Genomic DNA, 26,334 nt, shown 5'->3' on the forward strand with positions numbered 1-26,334 from the left:
TCGAGTTAATTATTAACGGTAACCGTCGGCATGCATCGGGCTGGCCACTCGCGTCGATTAACCGACTGAAGGCGATCGTTATCTCCGAAGCGGACTTGACGAGCGACGAGTACAAGCCGTAACGTTCGGCTCGACGGTACTTGACTCGATCGTTTAATAGCCTCGTTTCCCGCGCCGTTGAATCCCGACGTTCCGGCAGTGCATTGTACGCGTGCGTATCCGCGCACGATTACTCGTCCACGGACAGAAGCTACGAGCAGAGACGAGCTCTCGACGAGATCGGCGATTATCGCGTCTTAAAGCCGTATTACCGCCACGCCCGACTTCGTCGGGATAAACTGGATCAGGGTTCACCATCGTTACCCCGAGACCGGGTTGCATCGCGATTTAACAATTACGGAGCAATCTTCTGAGACGCTTGAGCAAGTTTCAGCCAGGACATCGCGATACGCGCGAAACAGACATAAGAGAATTTTATCGAGAATTTTTACTCCGCTTTGGAGAAGCCTGAAAGTTTTGAAGCGCGAAGCGGAAGGGAAAGGCTCGTATCAAATTTCTTTTCTTTTTTTCTTTATTATATTCGTAGTAACTCGTAAAACGAGTTTTACGATAGGAATTAGCGGCGATGTGTGCGCCCACGTGCACGTCTCAGCTTTATGGTTCCATCAAGCGCGTCAATCGCTGAAGTCGACAACGATGGAGACAACAGCTTTACACGTAACTGCTCCAAGCGGGACGGTTCTTTTACGAAGACGATAAAGACGTAACAACCTGCCGGAAGAAATTACGTTTGTCGAAGTAGTATCGTATGTGTCGCTCATTGCAAGGAGACGCGTGACTCTTTTCTGGATGCCTCTCTGTGTCGCGCAGAAGCCTAAGAGGGCAGCGGATGAAAAGGCGGTTCCTCTCGTAAAGCGTCGGAGGAGAGAGAGAGAGAGAGAGAGAGATTTAGCCTGTGTGAATTCCGCCGCCGTACGAATCGTCGGATCGTGCCCTCGCGAGAAGAAACCTCGCGGAATGTGTCGGACGTGATTGAAGACGCGGATGTATCGATCGCGCGGACAAAGTCGCGCATTTCGAGAGAAGTTTGATAATTTATTTGTAATTACAGCGAGTTCGGCGAGGACTAAAATACACTTAAGGCGTAATTAATAAACGTCCATTTACCATAACCCTGTATTAAAGATATCGACAAGCTCTTTCGTTCGCAGCGCGTTGCAGTGCGCGCTCGAGAGAAACTTGATCGGGAATTTATAACCGCAACTACCGTCAGGCTGAAAATCATTCCCGGGACAGTTGGTTCAAGTTGTCGGCTTATTGGCGAGTCACCTTCGAATTTGTCATTTGTAGAGGATTCCGGGAACCCGAAGCGGGTTCTTTCTGAAATTAATGTGGAAGATCCGCCGTGAAGGAAAAGCACCGATCGGCTGACGCGATGAAACGCGTATAAAGAAAGTACCACGAAATGTCAACGATTCGCTGTTTGACGTCGATTGGAAATCACCATTCGTCCACGCTGATGTGAGTGGAATAATATCCGATAGCGGGGAAATCACAAAAGCAAAAAGAAAACAAATTGTACACGCGACGGCCAACGCCGCGACGGTCGAACGTTGCACGTGTCCGCTGACACGATGTGTACGCAACGGATAATAATTTATCTCGACGTGCAAATCTTTCTCTCTTTTCCTCTCTCTCTCTCTCTCTCTCTCTCTCTCTGACCGATCGGTCGGGCCGATTCTAGATCCTCGAATGCGTATAGCCCGCTTAAAAAAGTAATAACGACGGAGGGAAGGAAAAAGAAGAAAATAATGGCTTATAAATTGAGTGAAATCGCAACGCTGGGCCGTGTCCGACGCGGCGCGAGCGCAGTTTTATCGAGATTAACGAAGTGATGACATGAAACAGGCGAGATATTGTTTTCCCGGCTTGGCAAATTCGATTCACCGCTGTATTTCCATCATTCGGCGTATTCTCGGTGCCGCGAGCCAAAAGTGTACAAATTTAGATCGCGAAAGATTAATCTCTTGCGGTAACACTAAACACGAAGACCGCCTGTGCTTTTGCCAACGCGCTTCAGCCAACGCGCTTTGCTATTTACTCAACATTTGTATTCTTGGTGTATCTAGCGTGTTTAATGTTTCTTCCCGAGCAATTTGCAGAGAAGAGAGAGAGAGAGAGAGAGAGAGAGAGAGAAGGAAAGGAAAGACAAAGGGCGCAGATGGCCAAATTTCTAAATGAACCCATTACAAGGACGCTATCGAAAGCTTCGCTTGTGACATCTGACGATCGGCGTTCGTTAACGCGCGGCCTTTAATTAACTCCGCATTTCCGATCGACTCGTACTTTCGCGCGGCAGCATTGAGCGTCTGGTTACAGTGACAATTAGGAGCCGACTCTCCAGAACGGATTACAGCATTCAAGACGTGTAACGGTGGTTGCTAGCCACGGGACTTGCAACGCAGCTTGTGCAAGAGAAGCGCGAGGAGTAACGAGTAAAGGGATTATTTTAATCCTCGACTCACCCTTCATCTGCGACTTTGATATAGCGGGCGCCTTGCTGGACGAGAAGTGGCTTGCCGACGAGCGCTTGGGCGAGGTCGGCAGGGAGAAGAGTACATTCGCGGAGAGCCTGCTGGAATCGTCGCAGGTGGACGACGAGGAAGCGACGGTCGAGTCCGTCGACTGCATCAAGGACAATTGCTGCTGCTGCTGCTGCTGCTGCTGCTGCTGCTGCTGTTGCCGTCGTCGTCGGTATTGCAGGTCCGTCAACCCTGTAGAAACGGTCGGCGTCGGCGATGCCGCCGTCGAGGTCATCGGCGTCGTCGTGCTCACCGTCATCGACGTCGGCGTAGGCGCCCGCGGGGAACAATCGTCGGCATCTTTCCTCTCGCCGTTTCCCACCGCGCCGCTGCTCTGTCTCGTCTGCAATTAATCACACCGAAATGCTCTCCTTCTTTCTCTCTCTCTCTCTCTCTCTCTCTCTCTCTCTCTTTCTCCCCGCCGCGCGGAAAAGTTCGAGCGACGTATTAATGGTATTAAATTTCACACGTGTTTGCTCGGTTTACTCGGGAGAATACACGGTACTTTCTCATTCTGCTTGTCGCGGTTTTGTGCGGTGGCCACAGGTGAGAAGTGCGAATATTTATCAATAATATACGTTTTGCGAAAATGCGTTCTTATTTCGTCCAGGACAGACAGACGGAAGAGTCGTATCGAAATCATTCTGTCTCTTCCGCGTCGGCTGCTGTTAACCGATGAACAGGACGTTAACCGGCAAGTGAGTCATTCTCAAAGTGCAGCCATGTTAATATTTAATCTCGCGCTATTACGCTATTACGCACGGCATGTGAACTTCCAAGCTGGAGTATCCCGACATTCTAATGACAGGGCAGAGGTCCGACGCGGTTCAACGCGCATCCGGATCTGTAAGCCCGGTTTACAGATTTACGCACGAACATTAGTGTGCGAAAGGGAATCTCGCACGGGCATGTGTTTGATTCGCGAAACGCTAAGCTAACACTTAGGTAAATTTTCCGAGCCGATAGAACGAGCGAACGGGTAAAGAAGTGGCGCGTACTCCTAAAGACGAGGAGAGAGGTCGGCGGTGTTAGCGGCGCGCTCATCGGGAACGCGCGCTCTGTTATACTCAAACTTTATCACCCAACTAAATCTACTCTGTGATAACACGATGGGCGAAGTTCATTACATGTGTGCGGAGAGGCGTATCTCATTATCGCGGAACTTGGCGCGACGTTGACGAGTGATCAATCGCTTTCCTCTCCAAGCTGTAAGACGAGTGAGAAGAAAAAGGAAGAAAGAAAAAGGATGTAATAATGCTGACTCATCCAACATTTCAACCAGAGAGAAAGAAGGGGGGAGAGAGAGAGGGGGAGAGAGAGAGAGAGAGAGAGAGAGAAAACTTGCGTTTTTTGGCGGGGAGGTTGGCGGTTGAAAAAAAATGCGCAGGCATCACTTTCCGCATTTTAGCCGCGCGTCGAGAGCGGGAATTTTGGCAATAATCATTCCGTTGGTGACCCTGCGGCAGGTCGAATGGCTGTCTGGGATGCGATTCCGAAGAAGTGTAAGAAACGCTTTAATTACACGTGAGGAAATAACGCGCGTTGCTACCGAGAGCTCTTTTGCCGTAAGTTAGTCGACGGTGCTCATTGTGACCGTCCGAGTGTTGAAACGGACGATAAAGTTCGCACAAGATGCGAGCGAGCATAAATTCCGCGTTCCGGGGGAAGACGGGTCGACATCTGCAGCTACGAAGAGACTTGGAGATCTTTGCACGTGCAAAAAGATCTACAGGTCTCTTAATTATCAGAGGTATCAATTGGAGGATGCGGCAGTGGACGTAGCGCGCGTCTATGTCCTGAAGAACATTGTTAAGAACTTACCGGATCTTAAGAAATGTAAACTTTCTTCAGAAGTGTAAAAGCTCAGTGTTTTCCTCCCGAAGTGTATAATTATACGATTCGAGCTCACGACGCGATTTTTACGGCGGAAGAGAAAGAAAGGAGGGAGATACATAGAGAGCGCGTCTCTCAAAAGTGTTGTTGTTTCTATGCGCGCGCGCGCCTCTTTACGCAGCTAAAACCTGTAATAAGAGACGCGACGTGAGAAGGAAAACTGAAGCAACTTCTGCACCGGAGCTTATAACTGAAGGTAAACGCCTGCGAGACAAGCCGGAGGGCAAACAGCGCCCGTTCGAAGCGCCGTTCTCAGACGCTCGGTTATCTTCTCTCTCGCCTCTCGACGATCCCGCAGAACTTTGAAAAAGTTGTCACCAAGCAAGCGCGACAAACTCGCATTCACGCGCGATACGGATCGCCAGAAAAGGAATTTGCATTTTGCCCCCGCCCCCCCCCGCCCCCCCCCTCGGGGCGAGGGAGAACAGGGAGAATGTTCGCGTGTCAAAGTCGGAGGAATCGCGTTTCCCTACTTATGAAAATAGCAAGAGACAGACACTAGTCTCTTAACCGAGAATCGCGTGACGAACTTTAGCGGCAAAGTTCGACGGAGCGAGTGAAATTCGAGTGCCAGGCGCTAGGCGCTTTGCGATATTCGCGACTGATCAAATTCCGCGCAGGTTCCGCGACAGAGGACATCGTCGACTGAAGGGAGAATTACGGCTGTTATGCGCTCGCGAACGGAAGTTTCGAAACCGCGCGCGTGTGCATACGAGAGAGAGAGAGAGAGAGAGAGAGAGAGAGAGAGAGAAAGAAAGAGAGAGAGAGAGACAGAGAGAAAGTTTCCCTGTGGACGAGGTAATAAAAGCCGAAAGTCCAAAGGAGAACTTCCGAAAAGTTTCCGCGATTCTCCTTCTCCGCATCGCCCGTTGGCCGACACTGACAAAATTGAATCCTCGTTAGAGCGTCGTCACGTTTCGCCGATCGACATCGACACTTTCTTCGCCAGAGAGGGAACACGAGATTCCTTCCTTTCTTCTCTCTCTCTCTCTCTCTCTCTCTCTCTTCCTCTTTCCTTCCCTACCGCCAATTTAAATTACATTTCATTATGAGCCTTTTCTAATTGCGACAGCAGCACACCAGGCAATCGTTTGTTCGGTGAAGAATCGGAGACCACTTGTGCTATTATGTCGTTATGACGTTTGCGACTGCTCGAGTTTTGAAAGGACGAGAGTTTAATGAAATAACACTCTGGCGAAATAAACGTCGTTAGTCTCGTGTTTGCAAATCCTGAGCTCGCGATGAATCCTCGTAATGTTCTCGCAATTAAACACGCATTTGCGCTTCGTTAAATTATTTACAGCGGGAACAAAGCTAATACACCTTTCGCCCTGACGTCAATTCACCACGATAATGTTATTCATTTTCTGTCGCTTGTATGCAAGAAACTGTAATTCATATTTTTAATAGCTGTTTTAATGGCTTCGCCGTATTGGCACTTAGCCAAGATTATGCGGCCGCTGGCCCGCGTCAATAATGTACAATAATGCACGCTTTTATGACGGCATTTGCGCGACGCAGAACGGTTTTACAGAACGGGCGTGTCAAGAACTATATTATACATTCATTCGATTATGGCTGTTCCGAAAAGGAGATTAATTCATTCAAGAAGTCCGCCGGGCTTTCCGGCGGAAGGATGCTTCGTCGTGTGCGTTTGTTACGGCTCGCAAATTTTACGACATCTGTTTTAATAGCGCAGACGGACATTCAGTTCAACGGCATTTCAAATTGCGATTAGCAAATAGTCGCGATAATAATGTATATCATAATCAAAATATATTCGTAAGATAAACGTACGCATATTTATGCCGAAATATTCGTATGCTTGCGGAAAACCGCCGATGGCACGGCGAAAACGAATTTCCAGCAGGTTGTGAGAAGAATCGCGAGTTTTCGATCGGCTTTGACTTTAATTTCAACATTCTTGCTTTTCGCGAAGATATCGCGAACCTGCAAGCGATATATGCCCAGTCGGGTACGACGATATGTCACTGCGCGAAACGCGGCGCAGTTATCGACGGACAAATGTATCACAGTCGATCGCACACACTTCGCGCTTCTTCCTGCGAAATAATGATTTTCGCTTCATCACCGATCGTAATCCTCGCCGACAGCCGGAGTCGGTTACCTTAATGAAAGTAATTACGAAGAAGAATAGCTCGGCGATGGCCGCGAATTTCTAGCACTTTTAATTGACAGCTTAAACGGGATATGGAATTTACATTCATCTTCGCGCCGTGGGCGCGTTGAGAGTCTCCTCGCATAACTCTATCGTAAAATTCCGCATTTCGCGCGCACGCGCGCGTTGCTTTCCGAAAGTGCTCTAATAAATCACCGTGGTCTTCGCAATTACGTGTTTGATAAGTTTACGAGAACTTATGCGTGCGATAAAAAATAAGAAAGAAAGGAGATCGCGGTAGCGATCAAACGTTGACGATACCACGCGAGTGCCACGTCGATTCGTCGTCGATTCGCGAAACGGACTCTCTCGACGTCATATCCTTGAAAAACCAACGCGTTTAATTCCCGCCGTTAAATATATATCTTTGCTTTGAAAAAAATGTCATGGATGTCCGAATACGAGAGCTCGCCCAAGCAACGGTAGATAAATGACACCTACGTATTTTCAGCGAGGGAAAACCGGAAGAATAATCTACTCGCATTTTTCTGATTTCGCGAATATATTCGTTCGTCGCCGACGACGACAAGGGAGAAGTTGGCGTGACGTTCCACACGACGCGCATTTTTGTTCCGTGACTTCTCGAGTATTTTCGGGGAATTCTTCAAGTGCCGAAAGGATAGTGGATGCTCGGGGACGTCTCTCTTATTAGATTATTTCTATCTCTATAAGGTGCGACACTTTCCTTTCTAATATATCGAATTTGTGAGATTTCGTTCAAAAAAGTCGCTTCGCGATGCGGCTGCAGGCGATATGAACCATTCTCCGTTTCACAAAACATGCCGCATGCGTGTTCAGGCACGTACATATCGCAAGTATTGCAACTCGATAAACAACCGTGTGATCGCGTTTATACAATTCAACAGATATCGGTTACATAAATCGGTTACATAAATATATATATATATATTGTTAGCGAATTCGCATCCACTTCTCGTGGGATATAACAACATATCGGAGTCTGTGCAAGCACACGTAATGCGGTCGCATTATCGCCAAGCTGAAAGCGATTGTTTTGCATTTATTACAATAATGATACACGCGCCCGCGTCGCGCGGCTGTTTCATCTTGTTTCGTCGATTATTGCGACAGAGAGATGTGGGAATCATTGTAACATTGTGTGTCCTGACATTCTGAGGTTATTTAGACTTTGTATATCACTCAGGCAATTTCGTTTATTTAATATAATTCATATTGAGAGAGTATCATCGCGCATTATATAGCAAATTTAATGGTACAAATAAATACATACTTGTAAACAATTCGCTTTCGGCAAATCTATTTAATGATTTTTCAAAGATGATTTTAGACATAGCCTGTTGCGTTTTCTTCTTCCTTTTTTTAATAAGTTTTTAAAGTTTTATCGTCTTGCGATTTGTACATGCGTATCAAAAAGCCTCATTCCCACAAACTAAGCGAATATAATAATAATAAAAAAAGCGCGGAATCAAGCCAGCGAATATGCCACTCGGTACTCGACACGAGACGCGACTTCTCTCCGACGCGGTAATCTCATCTTCGCGGAGCACGCATGCATCGACGCGGAAATCTAAACGCGAGTCACCGATCCGATTGTTTCTAAGGATCCAAGATTCGGTCGTAAATCATCGGTCGAGCCCAAACGCCGGCTTCGAAGCGGCGAATTGAAAATTAATTCGTCGATCGATTGGGGGGACACATGAATGCATCGAAGACCCGCGACCTTCTTATCCCTCGCCCTTAATTCCTTCCCGAATACTTCGCCGCTCAAGGGAAACTTCGTTAGCACCAACCAACGACGACGACGACGACGACGACGACGACAACGACGACGACACTAATTGCTTCGCTTGATACTCGTCAGCCGGTGGGACAGATAAGGTCGCATGAACGGATACCGTCCCGTCGGTACAACGACTGGAGCCACGACCATTATCGTCAACCCTCGCTCTCGATGTCATCCCCCGCGTGTCATCTACGTTTCGCTAACGGGGGTAAAAGTAACAGAGCCGATCCCCCCGTTCGAAAGTCCGATCGGGATGTTGATGTTGGCAGCACATTGCATAAACATACGCGCCGAGCGGCCGTGCCCTTTGTCGAGGGCGAATTCGGAAGGCGACTTCCTGCCCCTCGAGCGGGAAGAAAAATACGAACGGGTAAGCGGGATCGACATTGATCCGCGGTGAAGTGAGATGAGGTCGTCAAAAGTAGCGGAACTCGTAAGTGCGACCGGTAGGTAGATGCGACATGCAGGGATTCGGCAACGGAGCGTGTGGGTGGCAAAAAGATGAAAATCGCGCCGCATTAAACCGTTCCGTTGATTCATAATGAATCGTTTTTTCGGATTTTCATTCGACACCGACATTCCTGTCCGCGTCCTCGCGTGAGTTGGCGCGTCGGAATAAAACCGAGATTAAAAGTGAAAAGGCGAGAGATTGGAAATTGCAAAATCCATCGTTATTCGAGTAATGTACGCTCGAATTCTAATTAAAGTTAAATTTACAGTAATTCATCGAGCTGTTCAACGGTTCTCTCTCTCTCTCTCTCTCTCTCTCTCTCTTTTCATTTCGATAAGCGTCGTCGTGTAAAAAATCCCGTCGTACAGCTTAGCGCACTTCGCCGTTGCGTTCGATCCTAATTAAACGTCCGCCTATCCGCCGTAACGAACTATCGTTCGATGTATCGTCATATACGCCCGGGATTTATGCTGTCAGTGCGATTTCGCATCTCCGCCATTATAAATCCACGCCGAAAAATCCACGTCATTTATTATTCTCGAAATAAATCATAAGCGCGCCCTCAGCGTGGCGTGCGCTGACGAGCGCTCGCGTGCTCGATTTTGCAGGCCGTCTTCTTACCTCCCGACCTGGCACCTCCGGCCTGGTAGAATACGCTTCGTAATCTGTTGCCGATCGCGACAAGCGAAAATTGCTCTCACTGCATAATGCATGGCAAATAAGAGGAGGTATTCCCGCATTAACCTTGCGCGCGTTCGCGTAATCTCGAGAGATTCGGTCAAGCAGGCGGTCGAACGTTATGATCGCTAATCCACCGGGAGGACGGATATTTCGCTGATAAGAGGATTTCGGATAAATTAATCCGAATCTCATTAATCGACTAATCGTCGTCTCGTATGTGTCACGTGACTGAAACGCGCGTCCAGCCTTCTCGCAGCGAAGAACGCGGCCGCGAAGGAACGCAGCCGCTCTTATATCTCCGGCCAAAATTCCCAAACGATATTATCATGTCCGGCATTCCTGGTCCTGCGGAACATACCCGTGCTCTCGGGAACGACCATGCACGTCGTCCCGCGGCAATTAGCAGGTCGCGAGTGAAAAGAGCGCGAACGATTAAAGAGCGTCCGAGGAAAAACCGGGGAAGCGAAGTTGGAGAGAAGTGGCGAAAGGAAGGGCGCAGGAGGAGCCGCGGAAAAATCGTGGTCGAAAAAGGAGATTTACGAGCGCCAGGCAGAGGTGCGATAAGGTGCTGGCACTCGATCACGCTGTCCCGCGTTTTGATCGAACGAGACGGCAACGCGGAAGAAGACACCAGGCGGCTCATTTCCGCGCCTACTCTGAAATCTGCATGCCGATCAGCGATCGTTGTTGCAGCCCGTGACAGACAGTCAGGAGGCTGGCTATCGAAGTGAGCATCGCGCACGATACGACGGGAAGCACGCTATGATATCGTCCGATGGGCCGATAAACGCCGATTTCCGAGTTGATACTCGCGCGATCGCACAGAGGGAACACGTCGCCGGCGAACGTCAGTTATCGATGCTTGGCGATAGACGCGAGGGTGGAACTTGTAATGGGATTAACGTGCCTTACAGCGAGTATCGGGACGTTCCACGACGATGATGGTCTACGCGACTTGGGGGGGGGGGGGGGGAAGGCAGAGTCCTCGCCACATCGACGTGCCACGTAAGCGTAACTAAAAACCTCTTCCGCAATTTACGAGTTGTAACGTATTTTCTCACGGATAAGCGAGTTTTATTATTCCGACGGTAGAGACGGTAGAGAGGATGAAAGGTGTAATATAGGAGATCCTTCGTTGGAGATCGTCGGCGTGCGTTACGGCGCCACGAGCGCTAACGATCCATGGGGTCTAGAAGAACGATCTGTTATTATATCGATTCCCATTATCGAAGAGTGACTAAGGGCATTTTATAATTTATGGGCTGTAACGCGTATTTCTCGTCGCGGAGATAGAGCTTCGCTCGTTCTCTCGTAGCGCCGTTGATCCATCTGGATCAACGGATGCGAGTTAACGCTGCCTTCGGATCGACGGATCGTTCCGGATAACCGCATAACGGGGAAGAAACAAAATCGCCCGACCGCTGAGAAAATAGCCTTTGTAATAAGACGCTTCGCCGTCCGCTCAAGCTCTCTCTCTCTCTCTCTCTCTCTCTCTCTCTCTCTCTCTCTCTCTCTCTCTCTCTCTCCCTCTCTCTCTCTCTCTCTCTCTCTCTCTCTCTCTCTCCGACAGCGAAAGTCTCAGCTCGACGTTGACGAGAAACCGGCGCGTTCCCGTCGAGAAACGCCGATGAAGATACATCGGCTAATTAATGTAACATTGCATCGTAACGAGCGCAGTAGTCGTGCTCGCGCAAACATCCAACCGAGTGGCCTGATTCGATTTCCCCCGTGTACATCCGACGCCGGTGGCTTAAGCATCGCGCGTCGGCGGATAAGTAATTGCCTCTCAGGCGCGCGTTTCGATTTAGCGGAGATTCCGCGCACAGAGGCGGAAGGGGTCCACTCCCGGCGGATAGCCCTGAAATCTCCGGTAAAATTCACCAGCATTTTTCAAGATACCTAGATAAGACACAGCCTACTACATCGGTCTTCGAGAGCACCCTGTTATAAGGTGCACACACACACACAGAACGCCCGGCCGCGTCGTTCTCGTCGCGAGCCCGGCCGCGAGTCATTCGGGACTAATTCCCGCGAAAACTTCTGCGGCAGCCTCGTTAAAATCGCGACGCCCAATAAAATTACGAATATACCCGCGTAGCGAAGAGAGAGAGAGAGAGAGAGAGAGAGAGAGAGAGAGAGAGAAAGAGAGATGGGTAGATGGATAGATAAAGAGAGAAAAGGAAAGAAAAAGATTGTCCTTTTATCCCTCCTCGTAAGAATTTCAGGAGGAAGAGGAAAACATTTAAAAGCGACCGATAAAGCGGCCCCGGCGCGGGATAAAGTGTTCTCCCGGGAGGAAAAGCGGTCGGTCGGGACGTACGGCGAGAACGACGAATTAAAGATGGCCATACCAAGGAAATATGTCCGCGGCGAACTTTAATGAAGAAGCCCTGGGAGAGGAGCGCTCCCGGCGGAAGCTTAACGCTGGATACGGGCAGGATACGATTATTATCCGGCGGGATAGCAGCCGCGAGCGAGATAAAGCTGAATAGGAAAATAAACATAAAGTGATATTATCTCTTGTAAAGTCAGTCTCGCACCTTCCCCTCGTTACACACGCAGTCTGACGATTATCCCGAATGGCCGAGGAATGACGAGCGCGCGACGAGGCGCGTAGCGCGCTTCTCGCAGCGCGGGGCGAAAAATAAGCGGGGGAAATACAATGAGCGTGCCAATCGGCGAGCATAATGCCGTCGTTCGCAGATACGAGCGATATTCCCAGGAATTAATCGATTAATCACGGTAACGGCGGTATGGCGACAAACGCGTCGTTGTGGGTGAACTCGTTAGTGCTGCGGCTAACCGCCTGTTTACAAGCGATTTGACGTCATCGTCGGGTGTATAATTGCGATTCCGATATAAGGCTAATGATCGTCAGCCGTGACTTACATAACTGTGAATGCGACCCGCGATTACCGGGGGGGTTACCGCGTATGGGGGACGCGGAGCATTCGATCGCATCACAGGACGCGAAGAGGACGGCGCGTTTTTGCGTCCGTCGCGAGGATCGCGCGAGGCGGATTTATCATTCGCGAGATTTAGCGCGACATGCGATCGGCGAGGTGACCGGCGCTAAAAATACAATTTCGTTCGCCGGGATTGTCGCGCTAGTGGATTGCGGATCGATACGCGGCGAGACAGAGAGAGGGACGGAGAAGGAGACGTAATAATCAGTCGCGCTTGGAAGAAAAACGAGTTACCCTCGCGCGGAACACAGGTGTCTGTATCGGGTGCGGCGCGGCGGGGACGAGACGGGAACGCGAGATCGATTGAAAGAAAACACACCGCCTATACTTATCGTCGCCCTGATCCGTAGTCCATCCACGTCCGTAGGCGCGGAAAACGAAATATTGTCTTAACGCGAGCGCGTAGCGCCGATAAAACCTCCACCCTCCCTCCGCGCCCTCCGTTCGGCCGATGTTGCGATATGTACGTTGTAAACTCGTGCGAATTATCGCGAAGAAGCGCATCGGACGAATTTACATGTTAAAATGATAGATTTAATTTAAATAATAGCGACTATAAGCGATTATAAAAACGGAATAAAGCGCCGCGCGGCTGCGATATCCGGGATTATTAACACGAATGCAAATTAGCTGGCAATCTCGTGAAAGGAATATACGCCGCGCGCTATTAAAACGTCGGCTAGATTTATTAAAATATCGATCATTCTGAAAGAGTCGGCCCGCGTTAAAGTACATACATCGAAATTTATTACAATGCCGATAAGCGCGGGGTGGAAGCGTATAACTCTTAGCCGAGTTCGTAAACCACTGCACAAAGGATCTACACAGTATTCGCTTCGTGAAAGCATCCGGCCGCGCAGGAGGGGGGGGGGGTGAGTGCCGTAAAGAGCAGAAAGAGCGTAAGAACGAGGGCTGCATTTAGCACCGAGTACGCTTTTCTTTGCTATTGTCTAATAGGATCTTGCCGATTCACTTTCGCCGGGGTCTTTCCCTTTTCCTCTTCTTCGCTGGCAATCCTTATTTTTTCAATTACACAGAAACGTAACAAACGCTACGTATGTACGCCAAATAATCGTAGAATACAATCGCGCTGCGACGGCGCACCAAACGAGTCTGCATCTTCACACGCTACGTCCTAATGGATCACAGAATGTGTGCCAGTTTCGCGAAAAAGAAAAAAAAAAGGAAGAGGGAGAGAGAAAAGCGCCGCTACATTCCACCCGAAAGCAAATTTCATTAACCAACAGAAAAGTTCAGGACGCGCGCGGCGCGCGACAAATATTTGTCCGTCGCTTCGGGCGATGTGCGCCTTTTCGGCTTTTTCCCGCGCGTTCGACGTCGTCCACGTATTCAAAATCGCGTTATGTAACGAAATTTCGTCCACGCCGTCCGCGGGAGACCGCGCGGACGCGTGGTTTGTGAGGGAAGCATGAACGAGCACACGCGCTCAAACGTGGGAATCAATCGACGGTTAATAGTGAAAAAATAAAACCCTTCTCCCGGCGGCAGAGGAAAAGAACTTTGCAATCAGGGTCGCGCGAGCGGAAAACGAGCACGACCGTCCGAGCGAGCGGACGCTGCCTGTCGTTGACGATACAAGCGCTCGATACAAGAAGGAGAGCTCCTTCGCGCGCGTAAGGACACGCACCTCGCGGCGCGAGCCGACGGAATAGCTCGCCAAGTCGGCGGATACTGACAGGGTCGGGGTATCGGGCCACGGAGCATTCAATTCCGGGGCGAAGTCGAGGTTACGGAGCCACGACGACGAATTCGGGCCGACATTCGAGCGATCGGCGAGCGCGGCGCCGCGGATGCGTCGAGTGCGAAGTAGCTGGTGAATCGCCCACGCGATTCACATCCGTGACAAAGGAACGGAGAACGAGTGGGATGCAAAGTAGGGGACGCGAGACAAGGGGTGAGAACGACACGACGAGGGATCGGGAGAAGGGGACGGACGTCAGAGGAAGAGAGAGATAGAAAGGGTGGTGGAGTCAGCGGGGATGCTGCATGCGGTGGATGAGCATGAGGAGGCGACGGGGCAGGAGGAGGGATCGGTGCAACGTTCCAGCGCGATTTAAAATGCCGCGAGTCGCCCGGTTGCGATGTATCTCTCAGCCCTCCCATGTGCCATCCCCTGCGCGTCCTCACTTTTCATGATTTCCCGGCGAAACGAGGGGGCTCACTCGACGAGAGAGAGAGAGAGAGAGAGAGAGAACTTTAAGGTAAAATACCTGGCGGGGACGCACGTTCGCGAGCGAGAGCTGCCCGTTTCTCCCTGGCCTCAAGCTCGTCGACGAGTGACGTCGGAATTTCTGATCGCGCGACGTCGTGTCGTGACGAAAGTGAAATACTCCGGAGCTGCGCGGCCGGCGCGCCGCAGCGAATGCTAAACGCGTTTGCTGTGAGTAAACGAGTAAACGCTCGCGGCCAGGTTTCTGCCTTCGCGCTAGCAGGTTTCATCCCCGCGGGAGGCCGCGTCGGGGCGAGACACGGCTCGCATGACTTACGGCGCGCGAGGACTCAATAATAAAGATTACACAGTTTGATCGTTAGGGCAACCGATTTATTCAGCGTGCCCGCGCGGCCTTGTTTGCTCTCTACACAGGCTGTAGAATATTGAGCAACAAGGGATACGGGGGGCGTCGGCGGAATAGATATCCTCGCGCGAATGGCGCGTCGAGTGTGTGCGCGCAGGAAAACGCGGTTTCCCCGCCGCGCGTGTTATCGTTGACTTTCGCTTATACGTTGAATTCGAGTCACGGAGGGAAGGAGCGGAAGGGAGTTATAACTTCTTCCTCTTTCGCCCGCCTCTCGCGCGACTCTCTCTCTCTATATATCCGAGATAATGAATGCGGTTCCGCATAAAATTACGAGAGGACGGGACGTCCTTCGCGGGGGAAGCCCCCGCGAACGACACCGCGCGCTCTGATGCGAAAAGCGGCTGAATGCGACTGAATACGACGGCGGCGGGGACGGGGACGGGGACGGGCAAGAAGTCGATTTAAATACGGGGCCGTTCACTTATTCGAGAAGCATTCGAGAAGAAGCGCGCGTTAAAACGCATTTCACAGCGGCATCGTGAAATTCCCGCCCCGGCGCGGCGCGGCGCGGCGCGGCGCGGTGCGACGCGGTGCGACGCATCGCGCGGGATCGGCTTTTGCCGCGCGGCGCTAAAGCAGTTTGCATAAATCCGCCGATTATGTTAATCTTTTCGCGGATGCTCTTCGGAAAGAGGAATTAACTATTTCGAGAGTTCGCTTAAACACTTTGGCCCGCGCTGCCTGCGAGGCAAAAAAGGAATCGCATTATAAGCGATTACTCGAATTTAATTATATCAATATCGCGTCGCGAAACTTTAGCTCTCGCGCGGCCGTTCGGGGACTTTTGCAACTTTACAACGTTCCGTGTTTCGTACAATATTAGTACGAAATATCCTATTAGCACGAATATCACGATGTATAATCGCATCGTCACGCGAAACTGACGCCATGTGTGCAAACTCGGAGTGCAAGCGAGGAGGGAGGGATCAAAAAACAGCTCGTTCAGGTCGGGATCGTGACTCTGATTGATGTTATGAGAGCTGTAACAAGTTGGCGATACGCCTCTGCGCAGCATTACGGTGCAGCTTATATTCACGTCAAACTACGGCGGACAAGTTCTTTTTATCCTGTGGACTATCGCGTGCGTCGTTCCCGTTACATATGTGTTCCCCTTGTGTCTTTCAAACTCAGACAAACTCGGAACCATCTGGCTGTTTGTTTTTGTCGGAATGCTGCTGATTCACAAACATGCGCGATTCCAACCAACCACCCCCAAAATTCCCGGCGGCTACGCCACGTTGAAAAGAACCGTGCAATTTGCGATTTGCTTTGCCTGTCTCTCGCTTAACATTCGCTTAGCACACGTAACCGCGAAATTTATACAAATGGAATTGCCTCCTTTAGGAGAGAATTCGCATGTATAATTGTGCGATCTTTGATATTTTTCTTTTTATCATCATTAATAAAACATGAGGAGGAAAAGGTACGGTCGAGGTATGCTGGTAATGAAATATCGATTATAGGATATACCGCCGCGGCACGCGTTTAAAGCCGCCGATAAATAAATCGGAGAAATATTAATTTATGACGCGCGCACTCGTCCCAAACACGTTCGATTCGAGGGAGGTCTTCAAGCTCCCCGCGACCAGGCGGAATTTTTCTAACCGCAGAGTGTAAGCAAACTAATGGAAAAAGGTCTTTCCCGATCTGAATATTTATGCGATCGGACGCTAACGTTAATCAACGTATAATTATGACGTCGTAAAACCGTCACATCTTCACACGGGAGAATTCGAGCGAAACCTCTCGCAATGCAGTAGCTATCCCATATTAATCAATTGGGTCAATTAAACTTTTATACGAGCGCGAGCGGCTCGGAAAAGGTAAGTTTGCCGTTGGTGACGAGCGTACTCGGTACTTTTGTTCGCGTTACTTAAGATGAAATTATGAAATTATGGATCGCATTAATAGTCGCCGTAAAATATTCTCCGACGGTGCTTTAGGACATCGTCTCTCGATATCCTTCCATTAATTAACTCACCTCCCGCATTTAACGAGTATAAAAGCATCTTCAGACGTTTCCAGGGAATTCTAGCTAATTTGCTATAATGCGAAAACACTTTTCCGCGAAAGAATGCGACACGAAGATAATCCAATATCCGAGCTTGTCAATTAAGATCGTTTTATTTTTCCAAGTTACCTGCGAAAACTTTTCAAATTCAGAGTAACAAATGAACAAAGTGACACATGCGTGTATTCATCGGCAGTATTTTTTACGCACGGAGCGAGTCGTGATGGTTTTTTCAAACTCGGATTACATCATCGTGAAACATGCGCAAGCCGTGCCGCAAACAAAATGTTTGCTTGCGAAATATCGCGTAAGTTTCGCGGCAGATCCCGCGCGAGAATAATAAGGATTCAGTGGTAATTATTCGCGTCCTATCACGCACGCGGGATTAATGGTAGTAAAGTGGCTCATAATGCGCGGCGTCGCCGACGATGATAATCGGTCAAAGGGCACAACGCAATTACGTGGTCGCTTACTTTCACGCCTCTGCGCAGATGTGGTTAGTTTTTGTACACTCGCTCGTGCCTTCATTTGTAAAAATATATACGTCACAGAGACGTAAAACAATTAACGCGTCTTGACACGTATACGTCACAAGCAATCCTGAGTCGAAATCTCGGTACAAAATTAACCTTGACTAATAATTATACAAGATATCACATTTTAAAAAATCTCTCCTTTCTTTAAACTTCTTCCGCTCGAAATCTCTACTGTTATTTCTATCGACGTTGGAAATCACCAGAATTTGTCGTTTTATCTCTTTTTTTTTCCAAACCAAGGCTTCATTTCGTTTCTTTCTTTCGCTCTTCAAATATTTGTAATTAATACCGTATTCACATGTTCGTCCCGAATTCTGGCTTTTGCGAGTCAATTAGAATATGAGGCGTATAATTTAATCGGACTTTTTACAAAATAGAAAGTCGCGTGCGTATTCTACAAAACAGAAAATGTGCGGAAAAACATGATTAACGCAAGCTCTTACATTACCACGATGTGAAATATATTTTGTCTATATCCTTTCCATGAGAGGAACGAGAGCAGTGACTGTAGAGCAGAATACCATTACCGCTACCCATTTAACTAACACTCTTTAACTAACACCGCCGTATTTTAGAGTACCTCTAAAATATATACCGAGTGCTTAAATGCATGTACCCGCGCTTCCCTCGTCGTATATTTTCACCACTTGCGGTAATTTCTGATAGAGACATAGAACGTACTGCGGCATACGTAATGTAACGGTTACATTAGGCCGAACGACTGGCAAAGCGCAAGCGTTGTACGGGCGATACCTCACGCGTACGGTATCGAATGCACTAAAGCTATTGAATTCGTACACGCAGGTAAACGCAGATATCTTGATGCAACCTGAGACCGCCGGATAATACCACGACCACGACAAGCTGCGCGGCAGCCACCGACACCGGGATGCAATCGAATCGCGAGAAAATGCCCGCGTAGTTAAACTCCCTGCCCTGTTAAGCCGTTTAAACGGCATTTTTGCGTAACCGCTTCGTAATCTCTGACGGTGCGTCCTCGTCCCTTGACGCCCTCACGCCTTCGCGTCTCCATCTACGCCAGCGACTTATGCGCGTATTTTGCCACGAGACATTTTTCCGGGCGTGTTCTCATTTCCATACTTCGCGTACGACGCGTCCCCGCGCCGAAATCGAATTTATGCACAAAGTACCGGCGTGGACTGTTAATCATTAAGAAGCCGTGAGTTCGCACGCGAACTAACTCCTAACGAAGTCTTCGCTCATTGCGCGTATACTAGAGGGACGCGTATCACGTCGGACCGGAGAGATTTCACACCGAACGAACGAGACGCTCCACCTAATGCAATTTGCCGCCGTGTGTTTCCCCGGGAAAATGTCTCTTGCCCGTTCGTGGGACGTACACGCGGCAACGGTACTGCATGCCGTTGAGCTGACCCGTTAAACATCCCCCGTTAATCGAAAAAGCCGAGTATCGCATGAGCGTGTCGCGAGAGACTGAAACATTTCCCAACGGACGGATTACAATCAGTCGACGAGAAGTCGCGCGCGCGCGCGCGCTTTGATTCCCCGTTAATCAGCCGTACGGTAGCTCCCTTATTGAAACCGCCGCCGCCGCCGCCGAATCCGCGTTTATCCCTTGGCGATTTTTTCTCTCGCCGCGGCGAGAGCTGAATATTGGATGCCGGCGACAACGATCTCGTAAGATCAGAAGGGGTATAAAATAATAATCGATTTCATGGATGGAACATCGCGCGGCACGTCGCGAGGGACTTCGACGCCTGGAAAATTCCTCGTGCGATTTTATATGAGACCGAGAAAATGACCCCCGAGACTCCGCGAGGATTATAGTTGCGTGTCAAACCGGCCGGGATGGCGGCATATCGACGTATCCGCTTTATATGTTGCGTAAAATCATCGTATCTCGTAAACTATCCCTCCCCCTCCCACCCCCCGATCTCGCGCTGCACGTATGACGGCACGTATGATCAGTGGATATCCGACAAATACGGACGCGAGGATGCCGCTGAACAAAGCGGCGACGACGACGCGCTTTTGCGATGCAGCGCTTAATACGACGACACTGTCGATAGCACAAGCGGCGCTGAGTTGCGATAACTCAGCAGCCTTTGCGAAGTCCGAACGGCGCGCGCGCGCGGTTCTGCATTCCGCAACGGTAACGAACGAGCGCGAACGAGCGCGCGCTGGCTCGGCTCTCGTAAATCGCGGCGCGCGTCTCGCGAGGCACGAGAGTAGTTACCAATCGAGAACTATCTGCGCATCGGTAAGCCCTTATCACGGCTCACAATTGACTCCGCAGACGGCATTTAACGGCGCGTTCCCGCGGCGCGGCTCGTATCTACGCGCTCGTCTCTGCCTATTTGTCTCGTCGCATGACAACGAACTCAGGCCGGAATTTCCCGTCTGCACCGGCGGAACGTATACGTACGGCGATAAAGGCACTCGGGGTATGGCACCCTCCGGCGGCAGAAGTCGGGAGACTCGATCCCGGGGGACAATGCTCGGACCTTCCACTTCTCCTCTCGCTCGTGCCCCCTTTCTCTCTCTCTCTCTCTCTCTCCCTCTCTTTCTCTCTTCCTACCATTCCAGTGCAGGACCAGTAATACACGCACGTGATTCCCGTGTAGCCCGAAATGTGTGGCAAAATGGAATTTCTACCGAGGAACTTTGCTCGCGTTCCCCCGAAGCGGCGGTCGGATAACATCGGTGATGTATGACGCCGAGTTGACGCGTCTGTGATACGCGCGAGTGACTTCGTTGTGCCGGGGCTCGCGAGGGTGTCATTGCCGCCTGTCCAACGTTGTGCGTCGGCGATCGGGATCGTATTGTTAACGGAGCGGAGCACCAGCACGTCGGAGTCTGACCGAAGGCCCGAGAGAGAGAGAGAGAGAGAGAGAGAGAGAGTGCACGTTTTATAAATTACGTGGATTTTCCAATGTAGGTTACGCGAGGGAGGCCCACGCGGTCCGATTGGTCGCGCTGTTGAATTAGAAGCGCAGCCCTCTGGCTTCCTCTGCATTTTATTGTATATCGTCGCCGGACGGGAGCAGCAGCGGCGACGAGAGGCGCATCGACTTTCGGCGATTCTGCTCCGAGGTTGAAATAAGTCAACGAGACGGCCGCACGTGCGAAGGGGGTGGCCTCGATTCTCGACTTCGGGAGTCTTGAGAGACGCGAGAGAGAGAGACGGAGAGAAAAGACGCGAGTTCGATCTGAGCGCGATTCTCCTGCTCCGGATAGGGGACTTCTCAATGCGACAAATCATTTCGCGCATGCAGCTGCGCGAATGCATTTGCAGAGATAATGCAATTCGCTTCGCCGAGGGCGGAGAGTTTGTGTGCCGAAACCGAAAACCCGCGTTGCACGCGGGTTAATTCACTTGGCACTTGGCTTTAACTGAGGCTAATTAAATATTTCTATAGAGGTGAGACAGAGAGACAGAGACAGAGAGAGAGAGAGAGAGAGAGAGAGAGAGAGAGAGAGCCATTTATTGTATCGAGCGGCATACATTCGACACATTCCGCCATCGGAAGTGCTGACCAAACCACTCGCTTTGAACCTCTCAATCGATGCGATCGTAGTAATGAACTCGCGGTTAACATTAATGCGCGCTCAACGGGTAAACTTATTTCGCGGCTCGGCACACTTTCAATATTTCTCCCTCACCTCGCGTGAAAGTCCCGGGCCAGAGTACATTATACTCACGAATGATAACCGCGCGAAGAACGTAATTCTCGCGTAGCGCGCAGGAGTCACGCGATTGTTCGTCGATGATCTAAGTACACTCGCGTCTGCTCGACATGATGTTGGCGACCCACTGTGTGCTTGCGTGTGATAAACTCTCAGCTTTTTTCCCGACGGAATATCGTGCGCTCTTTCCCTCTCTCTCTCTCTCTCTCTTTCTCTCTTTCTCTCTCTCTCTCTCTCTCTCTCTCGCACTCTCTCTGCTTCTCATTGTCTCTATCTGTGTACTCGAATTACCGCGGGCAAAGCGTTGATCTTTGACCCGCGAGCCTCGGGCTCGATTATCTTTCTACGTGCGTGCTTTGCAAATCGGTACAATGTGTCGGCCGCATGTACGTCGAGGACGATGGGGGTGAGAAAGCGAGTGGTTGTGCGCGCAGGCAAAGAATTCTCTCTCTCTCTCTCTCTCTCTCTCTCTCTCTCTCTCTCTCGGGTCACCGTATACGTCGGCGTACATTCGCCGTCACTCGCGCGTTCATATTATACACACGTTGTTTAATCACACAGCGCCGCCTCTTACATGGATCGCGATATCACGATAGATGGCTGACTTATTGAAAAAACAAGGGATGAATCTGCCTGGCTGGCGCACCCGGAGGCTTTCATTTCGGATTACAATGGCACGATAGAGAGCGCGCAAACATGCATATCCGATATCGGTGGTCGCGCGTCGGAGGCATAATTGTGTAGGAACGAACGAAACGCAGGAACGCAGTTAATTGCGCGTTACTTCGGCGCGATGTTGGACGCGCGCGCGCGCGCGCGTTGAAAAAGCCGAGGGGGGAGGACGGAAATTTCGATGATCGGAAGTTTCCGCAACGTTTCCGTGGAATTTGACACCGCGCCGAGAACGAATGAGAATTCTCTCATTCGTTTCAAAATCCGCATAAATCAGAGAATCAGCGCTCGGAGCGCTGGCCGCTGCCGCTTCTTGTTCGTTGTGCGTAAAAAGTTATAACGATCCGGCCATAATATTAGGCCAATTGTGTAATTTTGACAAATCTCGTTAGCGATACGGCGATAGTGATTTTGCTTTTTGCAAAGCACGTGTAACGAAGGATAGTTTGCGCGCTAAAATTTGTACGGAAATTGCGAAAGAAAGTTCCCCTGAAACGAAAGATATATATATATACGATTATATATATTAATGCTGACGCTAAAAGTCAAGTGTTCGCTCTTAAACGAACTTGAGCTGGCTCCAAATTTAAGTACGGAATTTCTTTGGATTTGTGTAAAAAAAGGCTTTTAAAGTTTCTCAAGATTTTAGACAATTCCCTTAAAGTCGAAAGGTATGCGGACAAGTAAGGGAAGGTGTAATAATATGCGACAGCTTATCTCTAATTTTCGAGAACGTAGCATTTCGAGAACTCAGGAGTATAATCCTTTCTTTCCGAGAATTAAGCAGTTATTGTTTGCTCGTAAGCACGCCCTCGCGAACGGTCACGAGTCACGTACACACAGAATGGTCGAGTCCCGCAGAAATCCTTAAAATTATGTGCTCCCCTAATTGCCGCGATTATTTCGCGATGCGTTCAATTTGCGCGAAACTTTGTCGATTCCAATTACTTACGTGCGACTAATCACTATTATTATTTTGAAAGAGGGAAAATATTTGCGGGCTAATAAAATGTCGGAGATATTCCAACAATTTTCAAACAATCACACTTCGTTTGTGAATTTCATCAGTTTCGCCAGCACCGACATTTATGGAACTGGCAAGTTTCTATCTAGTAAATTCAACAAAAATCATCCCGCGCGCTGCAAAACAAATCGGTATTGGGTGACAAATATCCGAGTGACACTGCCGCGTCGACGCGATCAGTGGCGCAAAGTGGATCGACAATTATGCTTCACGGCCCGTCAAGCTCTCCACGACGATGGGGGAAGCTCGAAGCAGGGACGGTTGAGCTTCAAAGCGGAAGGTCGGCGAATAATCGTAAATTATGCATGACATCAGCTAAGTGAGGAATTCTAATAATCAACCGCGCGCTAACCCTTATTCCTCTCATGTGTCCCGGTAGAATCCAAAATTAATGAAATACACGCCGAACACGGTGTCCAACTTTCGCCGCTAATTAAAACGTCGGTTCACCGACGAGAGAACTTAAACGCTCTCCGCGGCAGCTGAGAGGGCTCGAAAGCGAAATTCACGAGACGCGCCGCGACGCGCCGCATCTTGAGCACTAAAAAATCTGATCGCTTCCCTTGTTTCTCACGGACGGAACGACCGATATCGACGGAAACTTCTTCACTTCAAGAACTGATTTACCCCGTCGATGGTCGAAATCGTGTCGATATCTTGCACCTTACTCGCTGTAACGGCGGTGGCGGACATCACCACCCTGAAACTTGCCGCGGGCGGTACAATCGCGACGAGTGCCGTGCAACAACTGCGAACTAACTGCATTCAAAGCGGCCGCGAGAACATGTGTCCTCCTACGACTGAGACGAGAAAGCGAGAAACTGAACGGAGGCCGCGAGTCAGTGGCCGCGCGCGGGTGTGACTTGCGACAGCAAGTCGACGAAGGAAAGGGGGTCGAAGAGCGAGAGAACGAGAGAGAGAGAGAGAGAGAGAGAGAGAGAGAGCAAAGTGGAGGATGAGGCGGGAAAGAGAAGAGAGAAAGCTGCTCTCACTCACCATCAGCAACTTGACCTTGTTAACCAAAGGGGACGTTGTAAGGAACTTGTTGACGGCCGTCAATATTTTCCCTTCCAACGTGGCAGCGCTTCCGGCGTCTCGTCCTCGCGAGCATCCGGGCCCGATGTCCGCCTCGCCGGGGCTGGGCAACAACTCCCGGCAGTCTTCCGGCCCGAGATCCCTCTTCTTCAGCTCTCCCCGCGGGCCCTCGTGGCTCTGCTCCCTCGTGCTCCGCACCCTCGACGATCAGCGCTCAGCACGTGTCGGCATCAGAATCGCAACCGTCTAGACCGCCGGCTTGGGATAACCTGCGAGCCCTTAGGGCATCCAGCGGGCATTCGATGCTCGCTTCTGACGCTTCCGTCGGCCGCTCTCTTCCGACAGGAAACTCACTAACGAGATCGCCGGATGCCTTCCGAACGTCTCGCCAAATTCGCGAAGACTTCCGTCTACGTGACGCACTTCCGTGACGCGCGCCACCAACACGGTACCAAGGGGACGGGAGGCCGGTACCAGCAAGGTGCAACCTTGCGGACTAGCTAACGCTGACTCTCGCTCGACACCGCCAGCCAAGGATCGGCCGAGGAAGTTGGCGAGGTTGAAGAGATCGCCTCGTCGTCTAGTGATTGATTCCAGCCGGAAGATCTCGCGCGCGTCACGAACGCGTCGTCGTCGCGACTCGACAATTCCTCTCCTCTTTCCTTTGGATTTCTCTCTCTCTCTCTCTCTCTCTCTCTCTCTCTCTCTCTCTCTCTCTCTCTCTCTGCGATGGGAAGTTACGGTACCATGATACGTTTCGGACAATATTTATCGCTCGACTTCCGACACGCGACGTCGGTCGCGAGGTTCCGGCTGCTTGTCACTCTTCGAGGTCCCGACAGTGGCGCGTTCTCGACGTGGACTGAACGGTCCAACGGATGCTGCGAGCTGCGACTCGCTTCGGAGGCCGAAGAACGCGCGAGCGCGCGAGAGGAACGCGGAATACGAGAGACAGAGAGAAGGGTCGCGAGAGCGAGAGGCAGAGAGGGGGGAGGAGAAAGAGGGAGCGACTGAGAGAGAGAGAGAGAGAGAGAGAGAGAGAGAGAGAGAGAGAGAGAGGGCGGCGGAAGTGAAGCGCGAGAGGGAGGATTCTCGTGGAAAATGGGGGAACGAGGCTCTCTGTTCGACGAAGGAGGGGTGCCGTGTGGGTTAGAGGAGGCTGTAGGGCTCTCTCGGGGGTTCGGAGTTTCGACCGACGCCACTAGTTGCTGGTAAACCTCGCAGATTTTCGCGCCCGATGCGATGCCGGCCGCTCCGGCGATCTCTGTTCTCTCCTCCTGCGTCTCTCCGCTTTCTATCGCTTCTCCCCGCTCTGTTCATCTCTCGCACTGCGGGAAGCATCCAATCGCGTGGGTTAACACGAGTTACAGGTTTGCCCGCGGCCGGAGGGGAGGCGGGTGTTTTTGTAGGTGTGTTATCGGGGAGGAATTGATATTCCCCCTCCATGAATTCGACGTGATGCGAGAAAAAACGGGCACCGTCCAAATTGTATATCGACGGTGGGAATGCCGGTGGGAGGACGGAGAAAAGTTGGGCCAAGATCAGATTTAGCTAATCTGATTTATTCAGACGGTCACGTGACCCGTACCCGATGTTAAAAAAGTGATGAATTACAAGGCGCCGTTGGGCGCAGAGCGTTCGTCCGCTCGTTCGTTTGCTTGATTATTGATTAAACGGCCGAACGACTGAAGATTGCGATCCTTTTTCGTTATCAGACGGGGCAGTTATCGGACGTGCGAGAGGATAGATGCGGTACACGTCCGAACGCGGAAAACGTCAAAATTGAGTTTTAGATTGGAAGGTAGCGGAAATGTAACAAGAGTTACATATTACACCCCGGCAATGTGTACTTTACAAAAAAATCAATCAGCCGAAAAAGTTTTATTCGCTGGCGGGATACACACAGGGGAGATCTATTTGCCAAATACGTTTAAAACTGGCATTCCCAGTACCTCCCAGCCAATCAATTGTTCGCCGTTTGTTTCCGGAAAAAGGAAGATTTGAGTACATTTTCAGAGTACAGGGTAAATTGGCTCGCGACTGCCCCGAACACTCTCTTCCTCGTCACTTCTTTATCCTTCGCTGGTCGAAAACAGCACGGCGCGATTCTTAAACAGCCTATCCATACGTAAGACCTCCCTTAAGCACAACGGACGATCCCCCCTGTAAATATACAGGAAGGTCTCTCGGCGGTCGACAACGAGCCCGGACGAATCAATCGCGTGTCTCGCGCACCGTCAATTATATAGCCGGCATCGAAAGGCACTTTC

General features: G+C 50.4%; 1 protein-coding gene across 3 annotated transcripts in view; it reads right to left on the reverse strand.

Annotated features, from left to right (window-relative positions):
* Nucleotides 1-26,334, reverse strand: part of LOC105183502 (calmodulin) — a 58,436-nt gene that overhangs the window by 29,360 nt on the left and 2,742 nt on the right. The window contains exons 1-2 of one of the 3 annotated variants that reach the window (XM_011141702.2): nucleotides 24,026-24,268; nucleotides 2,526-2,925 (exon numbers count right to left, since the gene is read on the reverse strand). In XM_011141702.2, the coding sequence (XP_011140004.2) occupies nucleotides 2,526-2,925; nucleotides 24,026-24,028 (403 nt within the window). In that variant the 5' untranslated portion in view covers nucleotides 24,029-24,268. Of the gene's footprint in view, nucleotides 1-2,525; nucleotides 2,926-23,656; nucleotides 23,791-24,025; nucleotides 24,269-26,334 lie in introns of those variants that run through there. The other 2 variants (XM_025303283.1, XM_025303284.1) reach the window with 2 other exon arrangements.

This window comes from Harpegnathos saltator, unplaced genomic scaffold (assembly GCF_003227715.2).
Source record: "Harpegnathos saltator strain DR-91 unplaced genomic scaffold, Hsal_v8.6 scaffold539, whole genome shotgun sequence".
NCBI classification, from domain to species: Eukaryota; Metazoa; Arthropoda; class Insecta; order Hymenoptera; family Formicidae; genus Harpegnathos; species Harpegnathos saltator.